This window comes from Aedes albopictus, chromosome 3, assembly GCF_035046485.1.
Source record: "Aedes albopictus strain Foshan chromosome 3, AalbF5, whole genome shotgun sequence".
Taxonomy (NCBI): domain Eukaryota; kingdom Metazoa; phylum Arthropoda; class Insecta; order Diptera; family Culicidae; genus Aedes; species Aedes albopictus.
Genome location: NC_085138.1, coordinates 83,211,638 through 83,235,978, shown reverse-complemented (window position 1 = coordinate 83,235,978; position 24,341 = coordinate 83,211,638). Strand labels below are relative to the sequence as shown.

The window sequence follows — 24,341 nt, the reverse complement described above, 5'->3', positions numbered from 1 at the left end:
TGCGCGGTATCACAGTGGTTGAGATTTATTTGCACTACCTCCACTGCGATTTACCGGACATCGCCTGTTTGAATGTTGGACATTTTGGGCCACCAGTAAAGTGGTCCCTGCGCCCCTCGTTTTCACAGATGATGCACTTTGGTGGCTTCTTACACTCTTGTGCTTTATGGCCTTCATCTCCGCATCTCCTGCACAGTTTCGATCTATCTGGTCCACGGCAGTTCCGTGCCAGATGTCCAAACTCTTGGCATCTGAAGCATATCTCCGGTTGCTGAGAAACCCGCAGTGGGCATTCTGAAAACCCGACTTTCACTTTGCCAATTCGCAACGCCTTGTCGGCAGCATTCACCGGGAGCTTGATAGCCGCAACCTGCGTCCCGGAAGGTCCCCTTCTTAGTCGGACTGACATTTCAACGTCTCCTATCTCCATTTGCTCCTTAATTGCAGTTTTTACTTCTTCCGCCGTAGTTATCTCGTCTATGTCGACGCATTGCAGAACCACTTCTGGCGTAACAGCTCGGACCTGCGCAGTGTCTCCCACGACGCTCGCTGCAAGCTCCTTATACGAAGAGCTCTTGTTCTTCGAGTCCTTTTTCAGCTCGAAGATCATTTCTCCAGACCGTGTGCGCCTGACTTTTTGTACGTCCGCGCCGAAGTCCTTAAGCTCCGGAGCCGTTCTTATGGTACTAGAACCTCGAGGTAACTTTCCTCACGGGTCTTCACCACAATCGCTTCGCCCTTCTTTTTGACGCTTCTCCTAATTACTTTTGGTCTTGCGCCTGCGTTCGTCTGCTTTGCCTTGCCCTTTCTTTGCACAGTCTGCCACTGGGTCTCTCTGTTGCCGACACCGACCTGTTCTGCCTCTGCGGCGGCCAATCGCTTGCGCAGATTGTCTCTCTGCCTTTTAGAGCCTCCTGGCCTTTCATCTCCTGGCGAGGATCGGTGTCTCTTTGTCGCAGACATCGGTGTGTTTTCCGTTCGCGCTAGTTTCTCCTTCTTGCCGAGGTTTCCCGGGACTGTTCTCGGTGTTTGCTGTTGCAGCGTTTTTGCAGCGAGAGCGTTTTTCGTCGATGCCAATTCGCTTTCGGCTATTTCCGCTCTCTGCAACACGTTGGTCCACTCCTTGACGGCTGATCCAAGAGCTCTCCGGATCTTTAACACCAGCTCCTTGATGTCCTTGTGCACATTGTGTTTCTTGTCGACGAATTCGTGGAGCTCTTCCACCCAGTTCTTCGCCACTAGAACCTTCGGATGTTGCTGGGGCACGCCCCATCCGCTATTCGTCGGCAGCTGCTGCTGTTGCTCTTGGGCCACCATTTGTTGCTGCTGCTGTTGCTCCTGTTGTACACTGTGATTATGTTCGTGTACCGCGCTTCGCTGCAAGAACGCTTCTTGTTGCTGTTCCGCTTCTTCTCTTTGCTGAGGAGACCTCATCAATCCTCCTCTGGCGAACGGATTCGCCACCTTTCCGCTGTTATTCTTGTTTTCTCCTTCCATGTTGTTGGGTCCCCCCTCCGAGCCGCTATCTCCACCTGCTGCACATAGTCGCTTTCATGATCTCTTGGTTGTCTATGTATCAGGGAGGCCAAGCGAGGGTTGAACACGTACCTTCATGGGGTCCGTGTTCAGAGCCAGATCAGCGTAAGTCGGGAGTGTTACATCCGAGCCTAGTACCCATCAAAATTGATGGACAGATGAAGAACGTATCCGGAGGCCTGCCAAGGTTTTACCGGGACGGAGGCAGACGCACCATTAACCCACTCGCCGTTTCAAGCAGGTATCACCCTTCCTTACTCAGGGAGCAGAATGGCACGAATGTCAGCCCATCGTCGTCATCCTATGCGTAATCCGTAGTCCGTTGTCGTTTGCTTTGACCAGTATGCCATAATCAGGATGTTACTGGCGTCAATCCTGATGTGCCGGTTGGCACTCCGAGTATTTGGGCTAAGGCACTTTGGAAGCGGTGCCAGGTCGCTTGTACAAAGTTGCTTGCGGATGTGTGGCTGTGTGTGTGTGTGTGTGTGTGTGTGTGTGTGTGTGTGTGTGTGTGTGTGTGTGTGTGTGTGTGTGTGTGTGTGTGTGTGTATGTGTGTGTGCGTATGTTACAAAAAAAAGTCACGCACGTTTCTCAGCCGTCTGATATCCGATTTGGATTCTCTTAGTTGCTAATCAAAGCTACAATATCCTAGTAGAACCCTATTGAATTTTATTACGATCGAACATTTGGTTACCGAGATATCTTTCGAAGAGTACTTTGAAGTAATATAGGTTAGCTTTTTGAGAGATTTTTGACATTTAGTATATTGATGAATAGCTCAGCCGTCTGTCAATCGATTAGGGTTCTCTTGGCACCAAATGAAAGCTACAACATCGTAGTAGATTGCTCAGAAATTTTATTAGGATTGGACATTTGGTTTCAGAGATATCTTTCGAAGAGTACTTAGGATTTATACAACTAAACTTTTTGAGATTTTTAACCAAGTGTATCATAATAAATATCTCAGCTGTCTGTCAACCGATTTCGGTTCTCCTGGCTCCAAATGAAAGCTATAACATCCTAGTAGAACCCTTTACAATATTATTAGGATTGGACATTTGGTTATCGAGATATCTTTCGAAGAGTACTTGGGAGTAATACAGGTTAACCTTTTGAGAGATTTTTGACCAAGTGTATCATAATAAATATCTCAGCCGTCTGTCAACCGATATGAGTTCTCTTGGCAGCAAATGAAAGCTACAACATCCTAGTAGAACGCTCTGAAATTCTACTTCGATTGTACATTTGGTTACTGAGATATCTTTCGAAGAGTACTTAGGATTTATACAACTAAACTTTTTGAGATATTTAACAAAGTGTATCATAATAAATATCTTAGCCGTGAGTCAATCAGTTTGAGTTCTCTTAGCACAAAATGAAAGCTACAGTATCCTTGTAAAAGGCCCAGAAATTTTATTTCGATTGGACATTTGGTTGCTGAGATATCTTTCGAAGAGTATTTCAATAAATTCCTTTTTTTAATATTATATTCGCTTGTTATCTTGCATGAGCTTTTGACCAGTCTATGTGAAATTATTATTCAATCAATAATGCTGACCTCATGTAAAGTGTATACTAGCAGGTTATTGTTTTCAATAAAATCATAAATAAACAGAAATTCCATGAAAACTAACAATATGTTAAAGATGTTAAATGAAAACTTTGAATTTATATATTGTGGGAAAAATGCAAGAACTGGACAGCCAAAATAACTAGCTAATTTCAAAACTGATAAGCATAGTAGATAGGGTGACGATGGGTATTATCGGCAGGTTTGTTCTTTTCGTCATGGGGGGTTTTTGTGGGCCGAATTGCCTGAAATTTGGGCATATAACTCAGCTTGGTTGGGAAGGATTTGAAGCCAACTCTGAGCCCTACAGGTTTCAAAAAAAAAACCCATGACGAAGAGAACAAATCTGCCGAGAATACGTAAGTTCCCCTATATCATTTTTGTCCTTCTTACACCATAACCATGAATACCAAGTACTTCGGAGCTTATTTATTCGACTGATTAGGAGATATTAGACAAAGTGTATCTCGCTGATTTTCTTATCCATTTGTTAATCGATTCAAGATCTTTTGGCAGTTAACAAACGATACAATATTCCAGAATATGTAAGCTATTAAAAAAAAATCATACAAGATTCTAGAAGGTGTCTGGCATTTCTGGTAGTTTAGTCCATGGTCCATGATGCTATTTTGGAAACCAATCCACTAGATGCCAAATCCACAATTTTTTCTAGAACTTTTGGTCCATCACACAATATAAATATGTTAAATACAAATAATACAACAATAGTTTTAATAAGTGAAAGAAGGGTGCTGTTCACCATAGGTGGATTAAATCGGGTTTTAATTTAATTTTTACACAATTGATAAATTGAATTGATAACTGATTAAGCGCATATTAAGCTTTAAAACAGCCTTTTAAAACAAATCAGATGTTTAGAAGTTGAATAAAGGATTGTACCTCTTGTGCTCAACTTTTGTTTAAATGAAGTGTAACGAACGCGAATCAATCAATTTGCATTTCAAACTCAAGTTGTCATTTTCCTTAAGTTATACAGCGCACCGCATGGCATATTGTTAGTTGCAATATGCGCATAGTTGATAATTCTCTGCTACCCAAGACAATTACGTCATAAACTAATCTTCTACGAAGGACCAAGAAAGAGACCCATAAATTGTAATGAAAATAGTGACGCACCGATAGTGGCGGCGATAACAAAGTAGAGATAATAAGAAAGGGACCCAAAAGATAATGAGTCAAATCAGGTAGAATGTATTGTACATTCATTCATATATATAAGGCTTAGCATTAGTAATAAAGTTAGTTCTAGACCACAGTTCTATAGTGTATGTTTTCTACATCCGAAAACCGTAAAGCTCCGACGTCACATTTTGGTGAACTACCAGAGAGGAAAGTACTCGCGACGTTGTGTTGAAATTGTGCAGTGATACCGGCGCGCGGAGATCAACTAGAATAAGTGGAAAGGACTCCGACAATATAAAAAGTTGTCGTAATAAATAGCTACAGTGATTGATTTTGTAACGTGGTTTACTGTCGCCAGGAGTGCAGTCTGAGTGTTGTGCATTGTCACAAAATTTAACTGTTACAAATCTTGAGCCAATAGTGGCAAACATTCGAAAGTTGTGAATAGATATTCACGAATCGTGTCTAAAATACCTTGTGTGTTGAATATTAAAACCCAGAGTGGTAATTCAAGTGAAACTAGGACATTGGACATTTTTGAAAATAGTGAAACTGCAGTGTGTGAATTAACAAAAAGGTTTGGAAATACCTTTAGAAGCTGTCATCAGAAGTGAACGCGCAGATCCGGCAAAAAGAAACAGAGAAGCAAAGTAGCAGCAAACAACCAGGTGAGAGTAAAGTGAACATTTGCGATGGCAAAATCAAAAGCTATGTTCCAATTCGTGGAAAATAAGAACGGAAACTGCCGTTTATGCAAGGAAGCTGACACCAAGGATAATATGGTGTCTTGTGACGATTGTGATAGGTGGTTCCACCTTAGTTGTGTGCACCTTAAGCATACGCCGTCACAAGAAGAGCGATTCCTTTGCGCCAAATGCGAATATCTGGAAATCGAACGAGCGACATTATTGGACGTAAAAGTGAAGTTTGATTTAGCGAACCAGCTAAATGAATCGCTGAAAATTCAACAAGATGTGGCAAACAGACGTCAGTCTGAAGGTTCTTTAAATGCGACGAGGCAAGCATTAATCAAGCTTCCAAAATTTAGTGGAGAGGCTCGTGAATGGCCGAAATTCAAAAGCATTTTTAAGGACACATCTGCCGAAGGTAGATTTACCAATCTCGAAAATTTATCAAGATTGGAAGAAGCTCTGTATGGCCAAGCTGCCAAGAGCGTGTCAAATTTGATGATAGGGGCTGCTAATGTTCCTAGAATAATGCAACGGCTTGAAGAAATTTATGGGAGACCGGAGGCTATTTATCAGCAATTATTGAACGAGCTGATAAAAACATTGAATCAACCCAAACTCCATACTATCGATATTGCTAACGCATTGGACGATTTGGTTGTGACAATGGAAACATTGGCCAAGCCAGAATTCCTTCATGATTATCGGTTAATTACTGACATAGTATCAAAGCTACCATTTAGTATGCAGATAACATGGACAGAAGCGCTTCAAAGAAATGTCAGTCAGCCAACTCTCCATGATTTGAATAAGTGGCTGCAAACTCACGCAACGACATTACGGAGATTAGCACCACCTACAAGAAAGGAACAAAAGCCCAGAATCAATATTCATAACAATCCTTCAAAAATGCAGTGCAACATTTGTAAGCATGAGCATCAAACGTTCAAGTGCAACATATTGAAAAACCTCAATGTTGAGCAAAGGCAACAACGAATTCAACAATTGAAACTGTGTTTTTCTTGCCTGAACAAAGGACACGGTAGTAAGTTTTGCAGAAGCAAGCGAGAATGCAAAATAGACGGTTGCAAGGGAATGCACAATCGTTTATTGCATAAAGCAGCCGTCGAGAAACCCAAGGAAAATCAAAATCTGGAGAAGGACAAAACTAACAATAATCATCATGGAAGTCGAAAATCAACGGTATATTATCAAATAGTACCAGTAACGTTGCAGAATGGAAACCTCTCTTTGGAAACATTCGCTTTCCTTGATCCCGGCTCGTCATTAAGCCTTTTGGATCAATCGGTAGCGGATAAACTTGGGCTCCATGGACGGTCAGAACCACTGGAATTAACCTGGACGCAGAACGTTTCAAAGGAATCACCTAGCCGAAGAGTACAGCTGTGGATACGCGGACATGGAGGAAAAACTTATTCAATGAAGGATGTCAGGACCATCGAGGACATTGAACTTCCAACGCAAACATTGGATATTAAACACATGAAGAAGGAGTTCACTTATTTAGCTGATGTTCCAGTTCAGGGATACGTCAACGCCAAGCCCACGATTTTAATTGGTATGGAGCACGCTCATTTGTTGTTGACGACCGACAGAAGGATAAGTGACGAGAACTCGCCGATGGCAGCGCGTACCAAACTAGGATGGTTGATTTTCGGTAAGGTATATAGAGGTGAGCCTTCATATTCTTTTTGCATTAGAGAGCATGAAAGTACAGATTTAAGAGCAATTTTTGAAAATTATTGTTCTACTGAAAACTTTGGAGTCAACGTCGTTAATAAATTACCAAAATCAGCAGAAGTAGAAAGAGCTGAATCAATTATTAAAAATACAATTAAATATGAAAATGGACATTACTCAATAGGATTATTGTGGAAAACTGAAAGCATGAGTTTCCCTCCAAGTTTTAATAATGCTTTCAAACGTTTGGAAATATTGGAGAAGACATTAGCTAGGAAACCAGAGCTAAGAAAATGGGCAATTGAGTCATTTGAAGGATTTGTTAAAAAGGGTTATGCCCGTAAGCTTAGCCCACGTGAGCTACTACAGGAACATCCAAACACCTATTATTTGCCTCATTTTATTGTGACAAATAAAAACAAAGTCCCACCTAAATCAAGAATTGTTTTTGATGCAGCTGCAGCAGTAGAAGGAGTATCTTTTAACTCAGCACTGCTTTCCGGTCCTGACACAGTAAAATCTTTGTTCGGTGTTTTGCTAAGATTCAGAGAGTTCAAAATCGCTGTTACAGGGGATATACAAGAAATGTTTCAGCAAATAAAAATTGTTATGGAAGATCAGCCTGCACAAAGATACCTTTGGAGACAATGTGAGGCCGATAGGGATCCGAGCGTATATGTGATGGAATCAATGATTTTTGGATCAACGTGTTCTCCTGCTTGTGCTCAAGCAGTGAAAAATTATAATGCACAGCTTTTTAAGGATGATTTTCCAAAGGCTTCTGAGGCTTCTGAAAATAACTTTTATGTTGATGATTATTTGGATAGCTTTGATGAAATTAAAGAAGCATCTGAAGTTGTTCAGGGTGTTATAAATATTCAACAGTATGCTGGATTTCATCTAAGAAATTTTATTACAAATTCGCAACAGCTTGCCAACGTTATTCCTTCAGAAAGACTTCATGTTTCAGAAATAAAATGGTTCGAGAATAAAGAAATACCAACTGATAAAGTATTGGGTATCTATTGGAATACAACAACTGATTTGATCGAATTTCAATTAAAACTTGATCGATTGGAATTCACAAGGTTGATTACAAAGAGAGAAACTCTCTCGTTTGTAATGAGTATTTACGATCCCTTAGGGTTAATTTCGAACTTCACAATTCATGGTAGAATTCTTTTACAAAAATGGCATAAAGAATCTTCTGATTGGGATAGCCAGTTACCAGATAGTTTATCAAATTTTTGGAACTCTTGGATAGATATGCTTAAACTTGTCACCCATTTTAAGATTCCAAGATGTATGACCTTGAAAAATGCATTGTTTTATGAGTTGCATATGTTCGGAGATGCTTCGGAAAATGCTTTTGCTGCCGTTGTGTATCTGAGAAGTGTTACTGCAAATGGCACTGATGTGAATATAGTGTCAGCAAAGGCAAGAGTTTCACCGAATAAAATGTTATCCATACCACGTTTAGAGTTGCAAGCAGCAATATTAGGGATAAGATTGTTGAATACCGTAAAGAAAGAATTAAGAATTTCGATTTCAAAATGCGTCATGTGGTCAGACAGTCAAACTGTCCTAGCCTGGATTAATAGTCAGCATAGGCGGTATAAGCAATTCGTAGCTCATCGAGTTGCTGAAATCTTAGAAACAACTTCAATGGATCAATGGAGATATATAAAATCATCATTAAACCCTGCTGATGAAGGTACAAAAATTAAAAAGGGAGCATCATTATGGCTCAATGGACCATCGTTTTTAAGAAAATCAGAAAGTTATTGGCCAAACTGGACAGTAAGTATGGAAACTGATGAAGAGCTGAGAAACTATGTAAACATTCATCAAAGAATACATCCTTACTCTTTTATTCAGGACGATTATTTTTCGGACTGGTGGCGTTTGGTTAAGCGAACTCTAATAATAAAAAAGTTTACCGATTGGATTAAAAATAAAACAGATTTTGATCGTAGCACTAATTATGATGATGTAAAATGGGTTGAAAACGCGATATTCAAAAAAGCTCAATGGGATTGTTTCGCAGAGGAAGTAACATTACTGAAAGAAGGTAAAGAAATTGAAAAATCCAGCAACTTACGAAAATTGAGTCCAATGCTTGATAATCATGGAGTACTCAGAGCAAGAGGAAGATTGGAACACGCAAGAAGCATACCCGAATCAGCAAGAAAGCCAATTATATTACCATATGAACATAATATTTCTTTTTTAATTGTAAAGACATATCATGAACGGTATTTGCATCAGAATGACAATGTCGTGATTGCAGCTATTCTTCAAAAGTTTTGGATTATTAAACAAAGGTCACTTTTGAAAAAGGTCAAGAAATATTGCCAAGAATGCATTATTGCTAACGCAAAACCAGTACCACCCATGATGGCACCCTTACCAGATTATCGGACCGAATCTTTCTTGTATCCATTTACGCATACTGGAGTGGATTACTTTGGTCCATTTGAAGTTGCAGTAAAACGATCAAGAGAAAAACGTTGGGGTGTGATTTTTACATGTATGTCTAGTAGAGCAGTTCACATCGAAATGGCTGAGAAATTAGATACAGATTCTTTTATTGTCTGTTTGCGTAATTTTCAAAACAGAAGAGGAAAAATTAAGCACCTTTACAGCGATAATGGCACCAACTTTGTTGGAGCTGACAATGAATTAAAAGAACTAATTGTGAATATTGATAAAAGAATGAGAAACGGTGATGCAGCAGCATTAGCCTTAAAATGGACATTCAATCCTCCCGCGGCATCCCATTTCGGCGGAGTATGGGAGAGGCTTATTAAAATCATAAAGTTATCGCTATATAAAATGCTGAAGCAGTATGGTAGTCGTTTACCACGACCAGCAATTTTAAGATCTGCTCTGATCCAAGTAGAATTTATTTTAAACTCTCGTCCATTAACACACATACCAGTAGAAGATATCGACGACGAAATAATGACACCATTTCATATTCTAATTGGTCGTGCTGGAGAATATGTACCACCTTATGATCCAACTGCAATTCACTTAGAAAAACATCATTGGAAAAAGGTTCAAAACTATGGGAAATATTTTTGGGATCGGTGGACGAAAGAGTACCTTCCATTATTGTTGAAACGAAATAAATGGACTAATCAAATTGAACCTATTAAAGTTGACGATATTGTTGTAATAACTGATGATAAGGCACCTCCTGGAACATGGCTGAAAGGTCGAGTAATCAGTGTTAGAATGGCTAAAGATGGACAAGTAAGATCTGCTGAAATTAAAACATCTAAAGGTATTTATGAAAGACCAGCCGTCAAAGTGGCAGTTTTAGATGTTCGGAAAATTCAAAAGCCAAAGCCATCTTTAGAAACAAATGATGATTTATTTCAACAAACTCAAAACTTTCAAGGAAGTCATGACACAATTCCACTTTCAGAACTGAAGAAACAGAAATGAACCTGTATAGAGGAAATGTGTATCCAAAATTCAACACAAATGTCTAGTCCTAAGTAAAAAGACAATATTAATATCATTTCATATAATAAGTAATAAATCGCTTATCGACAATTATTATTGTAAATCTAGTAGATTTACGGGGTCCGGAATGTAACGAACGCGAATCAATCAATTTGCATTTCAAACTCAAGTTGTCATTTTCCTTAAGTTATACAGCGCACCGCATGGCATATTGTTAGTTGCAATATGCGCATAGTTGATAATTCTCTGCTACCCAAGACAATTACGTCATAAACTAATCTTCTACGAAGGACCAAGAAAGAGACCCATAAATTGTAATGAAAATAGTGACGCACCGATAGTGGCGGCGATAACAAAGTAGAGATAATAAGAAAGGGACCCAAAAGATAATGAGTCAAATCAGGTAGAATGTATTGTACATTCATTCATATATATAAGGCTTAGCATTAGTAATAAAGTTAGTTCTAGACCACAGTTCTATAGTGTATGTTTTCTACATCCGAAAACCGTAAAGCTCCGACGTCACATGAAGGCTGATTTGAAATAGTTGCAGAAACGTTTGTACAGCATCAAATTGTTACCTGGGTATTGAATCAATCTGAAATAGCGATTCAAAGCATTCGATTCAATAGCTGAATCGATTTTGCTAGTCCAATTCGAATCGATTCACGAAAATCGATGTCTCAGCCAAGTCTGCCCAATGCTATAATACTCTGTCAGCACTTCTACAGTTTTTATCCGAGAGCTTCCTCTGCCAATGACCATTTTCATGTGTACATCGTATATGGCAGTCACGAATATTCTGTATGCCCAGGAAGTCAAGGAAATTTTCTCCACGAGAAATTCTCAACTGACCGGGAAGCCATAACGCGTTTCCAGCTATATGAGCACAAAACATCTCCAATCTAATTTCTGTAGAAATCCTTTGAGATGTTCTTTACATAATCCTTGGAGGATCATTGCAAAGGAATCCCAGGGATTTTCCTGAATGAATTCTGGAAGGAGTTGCTAAAGGAATTTCTGGAATTCTTCCTCAGAACCCTTGGTGGAATTTCTGTAAGGATTTATAAAAAATATATTTGAAAAACATCCTTGAGAAATCTCTTACCAAAATTCTTAGAGGAATTTCTGAAAAAAAGTACTTTGAGAATATGTGGAGTGTCCCAGTCCCTTATTCAGTTGGAAATCAGCGCCAATTGGTACCAGTTCAGGTCAATCATGGCGGAGCAGTCAGTGATATGTAGAAGTCAGATTTCATCGTTTTGATCGTTCGTTTGTAACTCACAAAGTAGTGTCGGGGCCCGTGGCGTAGTGGTCCACACGTTCGCTTCACAAGCGGATGGTCATGGGTTCGAACCCAGTCCGGGCACTTGCAATTTTTCGTCAGTTGCTCCTCCCCCCAGAGCAGCTGGCACTTGACCCTCTACGGAGCATATAGCTCTAACGGACCCGGAATTTGGATATCGGCGAATCGTAACTCATAATGGACCCCTAATCGGACTGGAAAAGGAACGGCAGCCACACATCCGCATCACCATGCTCATATAGACTGTTTCAGAAATTATAAATACACTAACGATTAACTGCCATTTCAATTTGAGCACAATATCCAAAAAAGTTTCTTCTAGCTCATATAGTAAACATGCTAACGAAGCAAATAATACCAATTTTGTTGATGTTTCTGGTAAAAGTTAAAAAATAGGGCTCTGTAAACTAGATGATTAAAATTTGAAGTTGCACAAAGTGGTCAGAAAATGTAACACAGTAGAAGAGGAAAAAATCTCACAGATAAAATATTTAATTTCCAAACACAATAAAAATTGCTGTATCGATAATAATAAAAGATATTTCTCGATTGGTAAGAGTAATTTTTACTGGAATATTTTATCAAAAACCATCAACACGGGCCTTCCCAACACACATTTTTTGTTCAAATTTCTCAACAACACCAGTAGCAACAAACGTTAAGCAAACGAATGTCTTGATTACTGCTTACTGCATTCATTTTTATGGTATGACATGCTTTGCAATCTGAAGGATCGAATGAGCTGAAAAAATAAGTTTGTTTAGATTAAATGCGTTCAGGAAAGCTAAGATACTGTGTGGTAGTTCTTATGTTCCGTAGAAAACATTAAAAAAATAGAAATTCGTTCTCCGAAAAAATGTTGTTGAAATGCCTTTATCGATTTTTCCTAAATTTTCTTCAAGGCATTCCTTAGACAACTTGTTGAGAAAGCGAATGTGATAAAAATATAGATAATTTTTGGTATTTAGTGATAAATAATGTTGAAATCATTAAAAAACACCTTTGTGCAAATGCAAATTTGAAAAATTAAGTTATTTGTTAGAGAACTCGACTGTTCTTTCAAATATCAAAACAATTGAAAGTAAATATAAAAATATGGAGAACAATATGCTATACTCTGTAAAAAGTTGGTAAAAATCATTAGAACAGTTCGTTTAATTTAATAAACAAAGTGTATTTATAATTTCTGAAACAGTCTATAATTCTACCATGGACAGGGTAGAAGAGTGAAGGAAGCACAAATGCAACCAGTTGAATAAAGTAGAATTGAAAAGAGTATATTTAGGCGCTGTACAAAGTGGAAGTGCAGCGTCCAATTGGAATCGCTCACGTAGTACCCTAGTGTACAAAAGAGCTGTAAATTAGATTAAGTGATTAAGAATAAAAAAAAACTCACAAAGCAGTGGTGATGATATGCTAAGAATAAGAAGAAGATGAAGAAGTAAGGTTCTACGAATCAGTTACTAAATATGTGGCTACAATCATCGAATTTCTATCTAAAGAAAAAAGAAAGCCCTGCGATTGTTATCAAATACCCAACAGTTTCATTCTCTACTTCCTGTGAGACCAGAGCAATCAAACCTCATTCAAACACACGTCATTTTGGTATTATCATGCCCGGCCTTCATTTCCGGTCCCAACCACCTCCTTCATCCACACTCATCTCGTCACGAATCCTCAAACGTCAAACCAAATCTAAATCTTTCTATCTGTTTGATTTTCTTCTCACGCCCACGGACCCCACCCACGATGACCATCATCGACTCCGGAGCACAGACATTTGGATCAGAACAAATTAAAATCGCTGCCGGACATTTTCTTCCCGCCCAACACTTGGCTGCACATACTGTAGGTATCATATTCATCATCTTGGCCCTGATAGTTACGACTACGACCAGTGCAATAAAAAAACGGGGGATGACCGTTGTGATGGAGTATCCTCTTGTTTTGACGCACTGCACTACTGGCTGAATACCAGTTTCTAACAAATTTTCCTCTCTCTCTTCTCTTCTAATCGCCACAGCATCCTGAGCGGAAATCAGATTACGAAACTGACTGCCGGGAACTTTGCTAATCTGGACTTCCTGGAGGAGCTGTAAGTATGGAACGTCACTCCAACCGAGTGTGCAATAATAGTTCAGTCAGACTATACTCTCCGACTCTGGTTGGTAAGTTGAGGGTTGAAACTCTTTCTTTTTTCCCTTCTTCTATTTTTTACCATGCTTTCCTCCTGGTGTTTTGCCTGCAACGGATTGTTCGGATGCAGTGATTTACGGGATAATCTAATCGAGTCACTTGAGGCGGAAGTTTTGCGGCCACTTAGAAGTCTGGAAATGCTGTGAGTATTCAAAGTTGTTTAGCCCTACTGGCGATTGGGAGAGTTTTCAATGTGCTGCTGGTTGAAATTGAGAAATAATTGTATGAAAGTTTACACATTTTGGCTTTTGAGTCCTGTTTAGATGATTTTTCCTGGGCTGCAAAAGTATGCCCTTGAGTTTTTTTATTAGCCTTTTAAATTGACATTTCATTTAAAATTTCGATAGATGGTTGAGGCTTTATCTATTTTTGAAAGTTTTTTAATAAAACTACGTGGAGTGTCTTTTTTCTTCTTTATTAAATTATGTTGAATTTTATTAACTTGATAGTATGCTGTTTATGAAAATATGTTCGTTAAAGTAAACTACTTGAGTTCCAGGATCTCTAGCACCTTCAGGGTGGCGATTATTGTTTCTATAAGGTCGTCTGGTTTAGTTTACGGCGTGAATTGCCGTTATTTTTTTAAGTAAGGGGGGGCCCAACTAACATTTATTGTGAATGTAAACGTCAACAAAGCGTCCTCAATACGGCTTGATGCTGAGTTGCTGTGTTGTATATATGGACGAAAGCTTCTATGCAAGCCCCATACCAATGAATCTGGTGAACTCAATCCACATGTATATGCTGTGCGAATCAGCTTCTATGCCACGAAGTCATAGCTCTTTTCTCGGCTCCTATGTAACCACTAATCGAATAACATCTTGAGAAGGCGCTTTTTCAGCCTTTTCGCAGTTGTTAAATAATAATTATACGGCATCCCCAAATTAATCGATTAAATATAATTAGGTTATGGATACTGTGACGCAATACATGTGGAACTGGAATTATCGCTTCATCTTGCTGCATAAGCTTGTAAAACGTCAAAAGCAATAATGTTTACATTGAACAAGCTGTATGGTTGCGCCAGCAGGTTCTTCGACACAGCTTCTAGCTGAAAGAGTGTTCTATAAACAGCTACGAAGCGCTGCTGTTTTGTGTTTGGCCACATTACAAAAAGTACTGTATAAAAGCAGTTGTTGAATTGGCTGCGACTCTTACTCGATTTGCACATCTTCCGGCGTTGAATTAAAGTGCAATAAAAGCAACCCAAATAATTTCACAGCACAGAGATGGATAGCTGTAAAGAATTTGTGTAGTAGCTATATATCCCGCTTAAAATTTGTTTTGACAATAATGTTTACATCCGACCAGCCGTGTTGCTAAACCAACTGTTTCTTTATTACAGCTTCTAGCTGTAATGAAATCGCATAACGGCCTCTAAAGCGCTGCTGGTTTGGGGATTTGTCAGTATAACAAATTGTACTGTAAGGTAGCAGCTGTTTTGTTAGTGGGGACTCCTATTCGATTTGCTCAAGTTTTCACATCTTCCGGGAAATCTCCCGGAGTTGGAATAGAGTGGAGTAAAGGCAACTCTAGTGACAAGCGATGTATTTCTGGAAACCGAGTTTGGTAGCTGTATGGTGCTTGTTTTGCAGTCGTGTATTAGCTTATGGTTTATATTTGACTAGCTTTCCTTTTATTCAGCGTTGACTGCTTTTATTCGATGGTTACACAACAGAAAGCAAATGACTGAAGCTTATAGCGCTGAAAATGTTAGTTGGGGGGGGTGTAGGCTCTCATCATTCAGAATCGAAGTTCTGCCCAAAAAAGCGCGGTTCAACTGTCCTCCGCAACTCATCCGGTATTCACATGCACAAAAATACTAAGTACACTCACAATACTCTTTACTCAACCTTTTCAGTGGGTGTTTCATGATTTCTCTCTGGTGGTGGGTTGTGGAGCTTCATGTATGGTGATGCAGTATGGTAAACTATAGATATATATCCTTCTCTTGCCAGACAACTAACAGACGAAAAAACTGCACAACACATACGAACATTTTTTTCGGGTCGCGTGGTTTGACAGAGGCGTTAGGTCCGCGTGTTTTTTTTCGCTTGAAACGGCGGATGAAAATTTGATTCCGCTGTAGGTAATACGCCTTCCGGCATAGATTTTAATATGTTTGCCGTAGTTTTGGTGGAATCAGCTCGCGTGTGAAGATAAAATTGTCAATGAAATTGACGAGAAAATGTGCATTATTCAGTGATAACATTCTCTTCCACCCTCGGATATCGGTGGTCAAAGAGATGAGTTTGAAGTGCAACTGCGTAGAATGCCGTCGCAATCGGGAGTCCTATTACGTCACAATTTCGGTTGAGTTATAATGAAACATGTTTAATAAGTATGCACATGGGTGCAAAAAGACTAGTTCAAAGAAGATCACAACGGAAAACAGAGTTTTGTGAAGAAAAAATAATAGTAATAAAGTGCATTTCTGGCGCATGGTCCAGCGATGTTCAGTGATGATGCGCGACGGAGGTGATAGCAAATGCATGACAGCACCACGTTGGGCTTGTTTCGAGCTTTTTTTTTTTTAATTTCTTTGTATTTGTGAATTTTAACTTATTGCTAATTCTTCACACCTTGTTTCGAGCTGCGATTGAAGGATGATTTTTTGAGAAAGCTTCAAAAATGTTGGATTTGTTTATCGGTTGAATCGGGTGAGATCTTTCTGATTTTATTTATTGAAGTACTTATAAAATTTTGTTAATTAAACTGGACTATGCCATTGGGAGAGATCAGTAGTGTTTCTCGTTTCAGAGAGCGAGTTTAGGCGCTTAAGCCTAGGCATTAGGGCCAGGACACGGACCAAATACCGGTGTTCCATCCCAGGATTCCAAGGACCAAGGGGTGACATTAACCTTCTTAGCAACGTCACCCCCACCGATTTTTCACGTAGTTAGCTTTCTATACAAAACTGAGCGGTTGGTACGAGATGTCCCCGTTTAATGGTTTTATCGTATAATCAATAACGCTGCACAGTAGGCCTGGCCGCTTTAATACTTGTAATGCATTTTCGATGATGTACTGCAAGCATTAATAATGACAAGAAAAATGGTAGAAGTAGTCGATTCTATCATTTTCCAGGATTCTTTCAATGAATGGCTGTGTATGTGTAGACTAGACTAGACTAGACAACACATACGAACATTTTTTTCACAGAACACGATTTAAATTCACACAAAATGTCGAAAGGACACATTTCGGCATTCGTCGTTTTGCTTTTCGACGTTTTTGTCACCCATCCGGTTACCAACCCTTGGTTGATTCCAGGGAGGGTGCAGGCACGTCAAACTCGAACAAACTACGCCTACCTACCATGCATCGAGCGGGCCTTCCCAAACAACACAATGCGATTTCGCGGGCCATCCCCATCGGCAAAATAAACCGATTTCCAAGCAGGATTCGACCAGGCTTCTGGTCGCGTTGCCAGTCACACTTACACACTCGCAAAAGATGAGCAGTATGCCTACCTTGCCGCTTGCGGGTCCCCTGGTTGATTCGCCTCAAGCCGAGAAATTCCACGGACTTGCACATAAATTGTATGCAGTGTTATGGATTACCATGGAACACCAAAACAATTCCATGGAATAAAAAGGATTTCCTTAGAATACCATGAGCTTCCGTAGAGCAACATGGAATTCCACAGAATACCATCGAGTTTCACAAAAAATACCAAGAAGTTCATGAAAACCATGAATCTTCAAAAATTACCACGAAATGCTATAGACTTCCACGGAATACCATAGACTTCCAGGGAAAAACTTGAAGTTGGCACACCATGGACTTCTAGGGAACTCAATGGAGCATAACACCATGGAGTTCCACGTAATATATTCTACGGCATGCCAGAAACTTCTATGGCATACCATAGAGATGGAGTCCATGGAATTCCATAAACTTCCATGGAATACTGTAGAGTTCCACGGAGCACTATAGGGTTAATCGAAACATTATGGAGATTCACTCAATTTTATGGAGCTCTATGGAGTATCATGAAGTGCCACGGAATATCATTACAGTTCCACGGAATAGATTCTTCTTCTTCTTTTTCTTTATGTCTCTACGTCCCCACTGGCCTGCCTCACTTCAACGTAGTGTTCTTTTCTTCTGAGCCCTTCCACAGTTATTAATTGAAGGGCTTCCTTTGCCTGCCATTTGTATATTGTGAGGCAAGTATAATGATACATTATGCCCAGGGAGTCGAGAAAATTTCCCGACCAGAACGGGAATCGAACCCGCCGTCTCCGGATTGGCGATCCATAGCCTTAACCACTGACTAACTGGAGACTTACGAGACCACGGAATACCATGTACTTCCATAGACAACCATAAGCTTCCATGGAACACCATGAAATTCCACTGAATATCATGAAGCTCTACATGAACACTAAAGGTTTCTATGAAATATCATGGAAAATCATTGAGTTCCACAGAATTTCATGGGGGTTCCACATGCACAACAAAGGAATACGGCGGAGTTCCACGGAAAGCCATAGATAGAGTTCATGAAAACAATTGTGCTTGACCTCATGCAACGCGATAAAGTTCCATTAAATTCCAATCAGCACCAATGGCTTGGAATTTCACGGACTACCTACAAATTCCATAGTGAAATGCTTAGGAACGCCTTGAGACCCCTCCTAAAGCCCCCTGAAGTGTCCTTGAGCTTCCCTTAAATTTAGTTGTAAACCTTTGAGCCCTCATGAAGGGGATTTTTTGCGAGACGCCAGGCAATTCCCTGAAATGATCTTTTAAGCACAATTAACAAAATCATACAGATATGTTCGGTCGAGCAGTGAGTTCATTGATTGTTTTTGGTCTATAAGAATTCCATTGAGTATTGGTCATAGAATCTACAAGCGTAACTAGTAATCTCTCGCTATATTACGAGTAAGGTCTCTCTCTGTAATTTACTAAAACGACTTGAAACCCCTCAGAAAACCCACTGAGGACCCGGTAGTCATGCCTTGAATACTATTATAGTCCCTGAAAAATCTTTAAACAAAATAAACGCCTGAAACAGTTCTGAAATTCCCCATGATACCCCCATAAGCTTCCCTTAAATTTTACTGAAGTTTTCTGAACCTCCCCGAAACCCCTAGTAATGTACTGAAATAACTTGAAACCACTTGGATGAACTAACCTGCATAAACGCCTTTAAGCGCCTTGAAACCCCTCTGCTATAATCCGAAAGCTCCCACGAACATCCCTGAAAACTCCATGAAAACCCTCTAAAGTGTTCAAAACCCTTTCTTCCCTACCTTTCTTAAGTTCAATCTCATTCAAAATGATCTGTAACTCAGAAATTTTCTCTGTTGCACAATTTGGTAATGTGCATGTTAAAAAAATGCTTGATAAACTGAATCCCGTTAACTTATTATACCCATAAAATTTATTGAAACGCCCAGAAATATCCTAACAAAGTTCAAACCTTTGGAACCGAAGAAGTCGTATACGGCTTGTCGAATGCCCAAACATCGAAAAAGCAAAACGTCAAATACAAGTAATCTACGCAAATAGTGAGTTGTTTATCCTCTTGAAGGAGCACATTATTTTACTTTTCGACGTTTTGTTTTTCGATGTTATGTCTTTCGACGTTTAAGCAACAACAGGAAGAAATGTCTGTATTAAACCACCCACTTGATACAGGAGAGCTTTGTCTTTGGTAAAGTTATTAAAAATCTACACCACCATTTTGAGAATGTAATTTGAGTATTTATTTTGAGACTTCATTGATTCAAGAACATCACCTACCAGACCCCCCCCCCCTCCCTCCCATTCTAAAAACCACGTACTTTATGGACGGTTACTTTTAGGATAATTCATATCATCCGCACAAACTTGGGTTCAGTACTTCAGATCTACACTAACAGTATTCATATCTGCCATGCAGAATCAGATGAGTTACAATCAATAATTTAGCGGTTTTGTTAAGTTCAATGGTTCCCGACCTCTACGATCATGGGCCAAGCAAATTTTTCAAGAAGCAAAAGTGTGAAGATGAAGTGAAAAAGGTTTATCGGATTCTGCACTGCAGGGAATACTTATCACAATAATGCAATGTAGTTGCTTTGTAGTTGTTCATCTCCAGGGGCAGTATCTTTTATACAGATGCGTTTCAAAGTTCAGTGGTTTCCAATCCATGATCACGGACCAAGTGGAATCCTCAAAAACCATAAATTTGAGGATGAAATTAAAATCTTTTTTTTTCGGATAAAGAGAGTTCGACTGTTGCGATCTATAGAACTACTAATTCGGCACTGCATTCTTGGGGAATTAAAACGAAAGTTTTAGGTTCTTTCCAACGATTCGTGATAGAGTCTTCTTCAGGGGAATAGCCAGAATTATTCCCTGAAGAAGACTCTAACACGAGTCGAAACGTTGGAAAAATCTAAAACTTTCGTTTTAATTCCCCAAGACTGCAGTGCCAAATTAGTAGCTCAATATTTTTTTGATGCACGCCTCACTCACTCACTGATCACAATATGCTTGTGGTTTAAAACTCAGTGGTTTCCGATTTGGGTTCACGGGCTACAAGGTTTTCGCAAGAACCAAATGTGCTAGGAAGAAGAGCACATGTTTTTCGGATTAGTCATCTTCAAGAGCCAAAAGCGTGTGAACGGTATTAAATTATTTTTTGGTACTTACAGGAGGTCTCAGGTGGTTTCAGAGGTTCTCAGGGGGTCCCAAGAGGCCTCAGAGGCGTTTTAGGGTGTCTTAGTGCCATTTCAGTGGCTCTGTTCCAAGAGAAGTTCCAGGGGGTCTCAGGTCATTTCAGTGGTTCTCAGGGGGTTCCAGGAGGTTCCAGGGGCATTCCAGTTGGTCTAAAGGGTGTTTTAGGGATTCTCAGAGGGTTTCAGTTTGGACTCCAGTGGCGTTTTAGCGGATTCTCGGGAGTTTCTGTGGTTCTTAGGGGATTCCAGGGGGAATTTCAGATGCTCCCATGAGGATCACTGGGGGGCTCAGGGGCGTTGCAATGGTTCTAGAGAGGATCCAGATGGAGTTCCAGAGGGTTCTAGAGACATTTTAGGAAGTTTCCAGGGATTGTGCTTGGGAACCACTATGTTTTGTATCACCCCTTCATTGAAAGAAAAAAAAACTCCTAGGACTTGTGGTTTTTGAGATATTAGTGTGGCCTGTGACCCCAGCTTGAGAATCACTGAGTTTTGCAATGCCACTTTAATGTTAAAATTGGTTCTTGTGACGCAGACTCTGAAAACCATTTTCGCTTTTTCGTGGCATTTAAAATTCTTGCGAAATCAGCATGGCCCGTGACCACAGCTTGGAAACCACTGAACATTATAACGCCACCATATAGTGGTAAAATCTTCATTAGACGCGGAATCGGAAGCTCTTTTTAACATTCTAATCGCACTTTTGGTGCTTGAGAAATTTTCCTCTGTGATTCATCCAGGAGTTTTTGTTTCTGAAATTTACATAGGGGCTGTCCATAAACCACGTGGTCATTTTTTTGGGACTTTTCAACCCCCCCCCCCCCCCCCCCCGCGTGGTCATTAGTCCATACAATTTTTTTTATTTGTCCATACAAAATGGTCATTGGCCGAACCCCTCCCCACCCCCCTTTTGACCACGTGGTTTATGGACAGCCCCATAGAATTTCCACCTGGTATGCATCCAGGAGTACTAGGAATCCTCCAGGAATTGTTTTTGTGATGAAGTATTCTGAGTTGCTTCTGAGGTTTCTGTGAAGGAACGAGCATCTTGAGAAATTTATACAAAACTGCTGGAGATATTACATAAAACAATTTTAAGGAATCGAGAAGAACCGCCGGGGTGCAATTCCCAAGTAATACCGGAAGGCGTTTCCAAAAGAATTCTGGAATAAGCTCTTAGAATGTCTGGAAGGAACTTTTTAAGCTGAAAATAATGCCTGGAAGGAACTTTTTAAGCCATCCCGGAGAGAACTTCTGGAAGAAACTGAGAATAAATCCTGGGAAAATTCTCGGAACGATCTCACAAGGAGCTTTTGGTGTAATCTTGTTGAAAATCCTGAAGAAAGTATGGGAGAAATTCATGAAGGCATTCCAGATGGAGTTTCTGGAGTAATCCTGATAAAGGCTAATGAATAACCTCGCGAGAAATTTTTGGTCAAATCTAGGAAAAATCTCCTGGATAAACAAAAAAAAACTCTTGAAAACATCTCAGAAGAAACTTCTAGAGAAATCCCAGAAACTCTTGAAGAAATCCTAAAAAGAAAGAGTGAATTATGGAAGAAAACACGATTGAAATTCCCAGAAGAATGAATTTTTGAAGAGACTCTTGGATAAATCCCAGAAGCAACTACTGGTTAATCTTGGAACATTTTGGAAGAATTCCAGAAGGAACTGCAGGAGAAATTTGTAAAGGAACTCCTGAAGGAATCCTTGAAGGAGCTTCTGGAGGAATCCAAGACAGACTCTTAGAAACTTCTTGAGGAATCTTAGAAAAAGCTCCTTGAAAAATCACAAAAGTAACTTTTGAAGCATTACCAGAAGGATGAATTCTTAAAAAAGGAAATCCTAAGGAACTTCTTGACGAATTCAAGAACAAACCTCTTGTGTATTCCCAGATTTAATTTAATTCCGTAAAAAAATGAAAATTGTTCAATTGGTTTAAAAGCTATGACGGTTCGAAAATAATTAACAATAAAAAAAGCGATTTTTTTTTTGGTCCACTCTACTTTCAAAATGGCTACCTTTATGGCGGAACGGGTTTGATTATTTTTGGTTCCGATCATTTCTACCGAATTTGAGTTATATCGGAGCACTTTTATTATGAGTATATTCTTTTTTCATGGAATGGCATCTTGACATACAGGGGATGGGCAAAATGTTTGGGATAGGCAACTTTTTTTTTTCACACAAAAAAGTTCAACATACTGTAACTTTTCATAGAATGCATCATAAATTCTCAAATTTTTACTGTTTGTCAACCTATTATATGTGCGTCATTGGTACAAATTTGAGCTCGATATGATAATCTTTCACGAAATGAGAACCCTTCTCGTTAAACGCTATTTTTAAGACAAATAATTTTTGTGCTGTCATATCTCGGAACCAGTGAATCGAATTGAACGAAATTTTGAGCGTTTATTAATAATATATTAATGCTTCAGAAGTTATTAAATCACAGGTATTTTTTGAACGACGAAAAAAGTTATCATGAATTGACACTTTTTGGATCTTTCTCGAAAAAAAAAAAATGTAAATTTTTTACATCAATGTCACTAAATTTTAGTTTTGATATCCGAAGATTTTCTACTTCTGTTCTCGAGATATCTCTTATAAGATATACTCCCGATCAAAAGTTTGGGGTCACCCCCTCAAAAACGTGTCATTTTTTTAGGCTCATATCTGCCAATTTACGTCCGATTTCAAAACCCTAGGTCTCATTCAAAAGATAATAAGTCAAAGTAACTTTGAACGTGATTAAGATGAAACTTTTACAAAAACATTTGTATGTAAACTCAACCCAAAGTTGCCAAATTTTCTTAAAATTGAATATAAACTAGTTCTATAGTTCAATTTTAATTCTTTTTGGCTCATTTCAAAGATAATTAATTAAATTTACGTTTGATGTCTTTAATTTAACGTATTCAACGATTTTTTTTGTATAAAATTGTTATGTAAAGTTAACACATTTCACCACATTTCAAAAAATGAGGTAATTTAATGTTAAGTTTTAGTATGTTAATTTTAACAAATATGCGTGGTTCAATGTCTATGCAATAAGTACCATTCATTATGTTTCAAATAAGCCAAGAAGAATTAAAATTAAATGAAAGATGACAAAGAAATCAACAAATCACTTTTCCATGTTTTACGATGGTGACCCCAAATTTGTTGTCCAAAAAATAGTGTTTTAATGGAATAATTCTAACTTTGTGAAAGATTATTAAATCGAGCACAAATTTGTACCACTGATCTATATATAAACGGTTGACAAACAGTAAAAATTTGAGATGTTGATGTACTCTATGAAAAGTTACAGCATGTTGAACTTTTTATGATGACCATTTCTTAAGGACAAGCTCGTATGAATTCCAAGATGGAAAATGCATTGCAAAGGTTAATTGTTGCTCTTCTATTTTATACACACAAATTTCGAAATTCATACCCTAAATCAGCCAACTCAAATTCGGTAGAAATGATCGGAACCAAAAACAATTAAACCCATTCCGCCATAAGGGTGGCCATTTTGAAAATAGAGTGGACCAAAAAAAAATCGCTTTTTTATTGTTAATTATTTTCGAACCGTCATAGCTTTTAAACCAATTAAACAATTTTCATTTTTTTACGAAATTAAATTAAATCTGGGAATACACAAGAGGTTTGTTCTTGAATTCGTCAAGAAGTTCCTTAGGATTTCCTTTTTTAAGAATTCATCCTTCTGGTAATGCTTCAAAAGTTTCTTTTGTGATTTTTCAAGGAGCTTTTTCTAAGATTCCTCAAGAAGTTTCTAAGAGTCTGTCTTGGATTCCTCCAGAAGCTCCTTCAAGGATTCCTTCAGGAGTTCCTTTACAAATTTCTCCTGCAGTTCCTTCTGGAATTCTTCCAAAATTTTCCAAGATTAACCAGTAGTAAGATCCCAGCAGTCCTGGGATTTATCCAAGAGTCTCTTCAAAAATTCATTCTTCTGGGAATTTCAATCGTGTTTTCTTCCATAATTCACTCTTTCTATTTAGGATTTCTTTAAGAGTTTCTGGGATTTCTCTAGAAGTTT

At 38.9% G+C, this 24,341-nt stretch overlaps 1 protein-coding gene across 1 annotated transcript in view; it reads left to right on the top strand.

The window, feature by feature from the left end:
- Window positions 1-24,341, top strand: part of LOC134292243 (relaxin receptor 2-like) — a 166,462-nt gene that overhangs the window by 28,143 nt on the left and 113,978 nt on the right. The window contains exons 3-5 of the mRNA XM_062861234.1: window positions 13,197-13,268; window positions 13,444-13,515; window positions 13,687-13,758. Of these exons, the coding sequence (XP_062717218.1) occupies window positions 13,197-13,268; window positions 13,444-13,515; window positions 13,687-13,758 (216 nt within the window). The remainder of the gene's footprint in view (window positions 1-13,196; window positions 13,269-13,443; window positions 13,516-13,686; window positions 13,759-24,341) is intronic.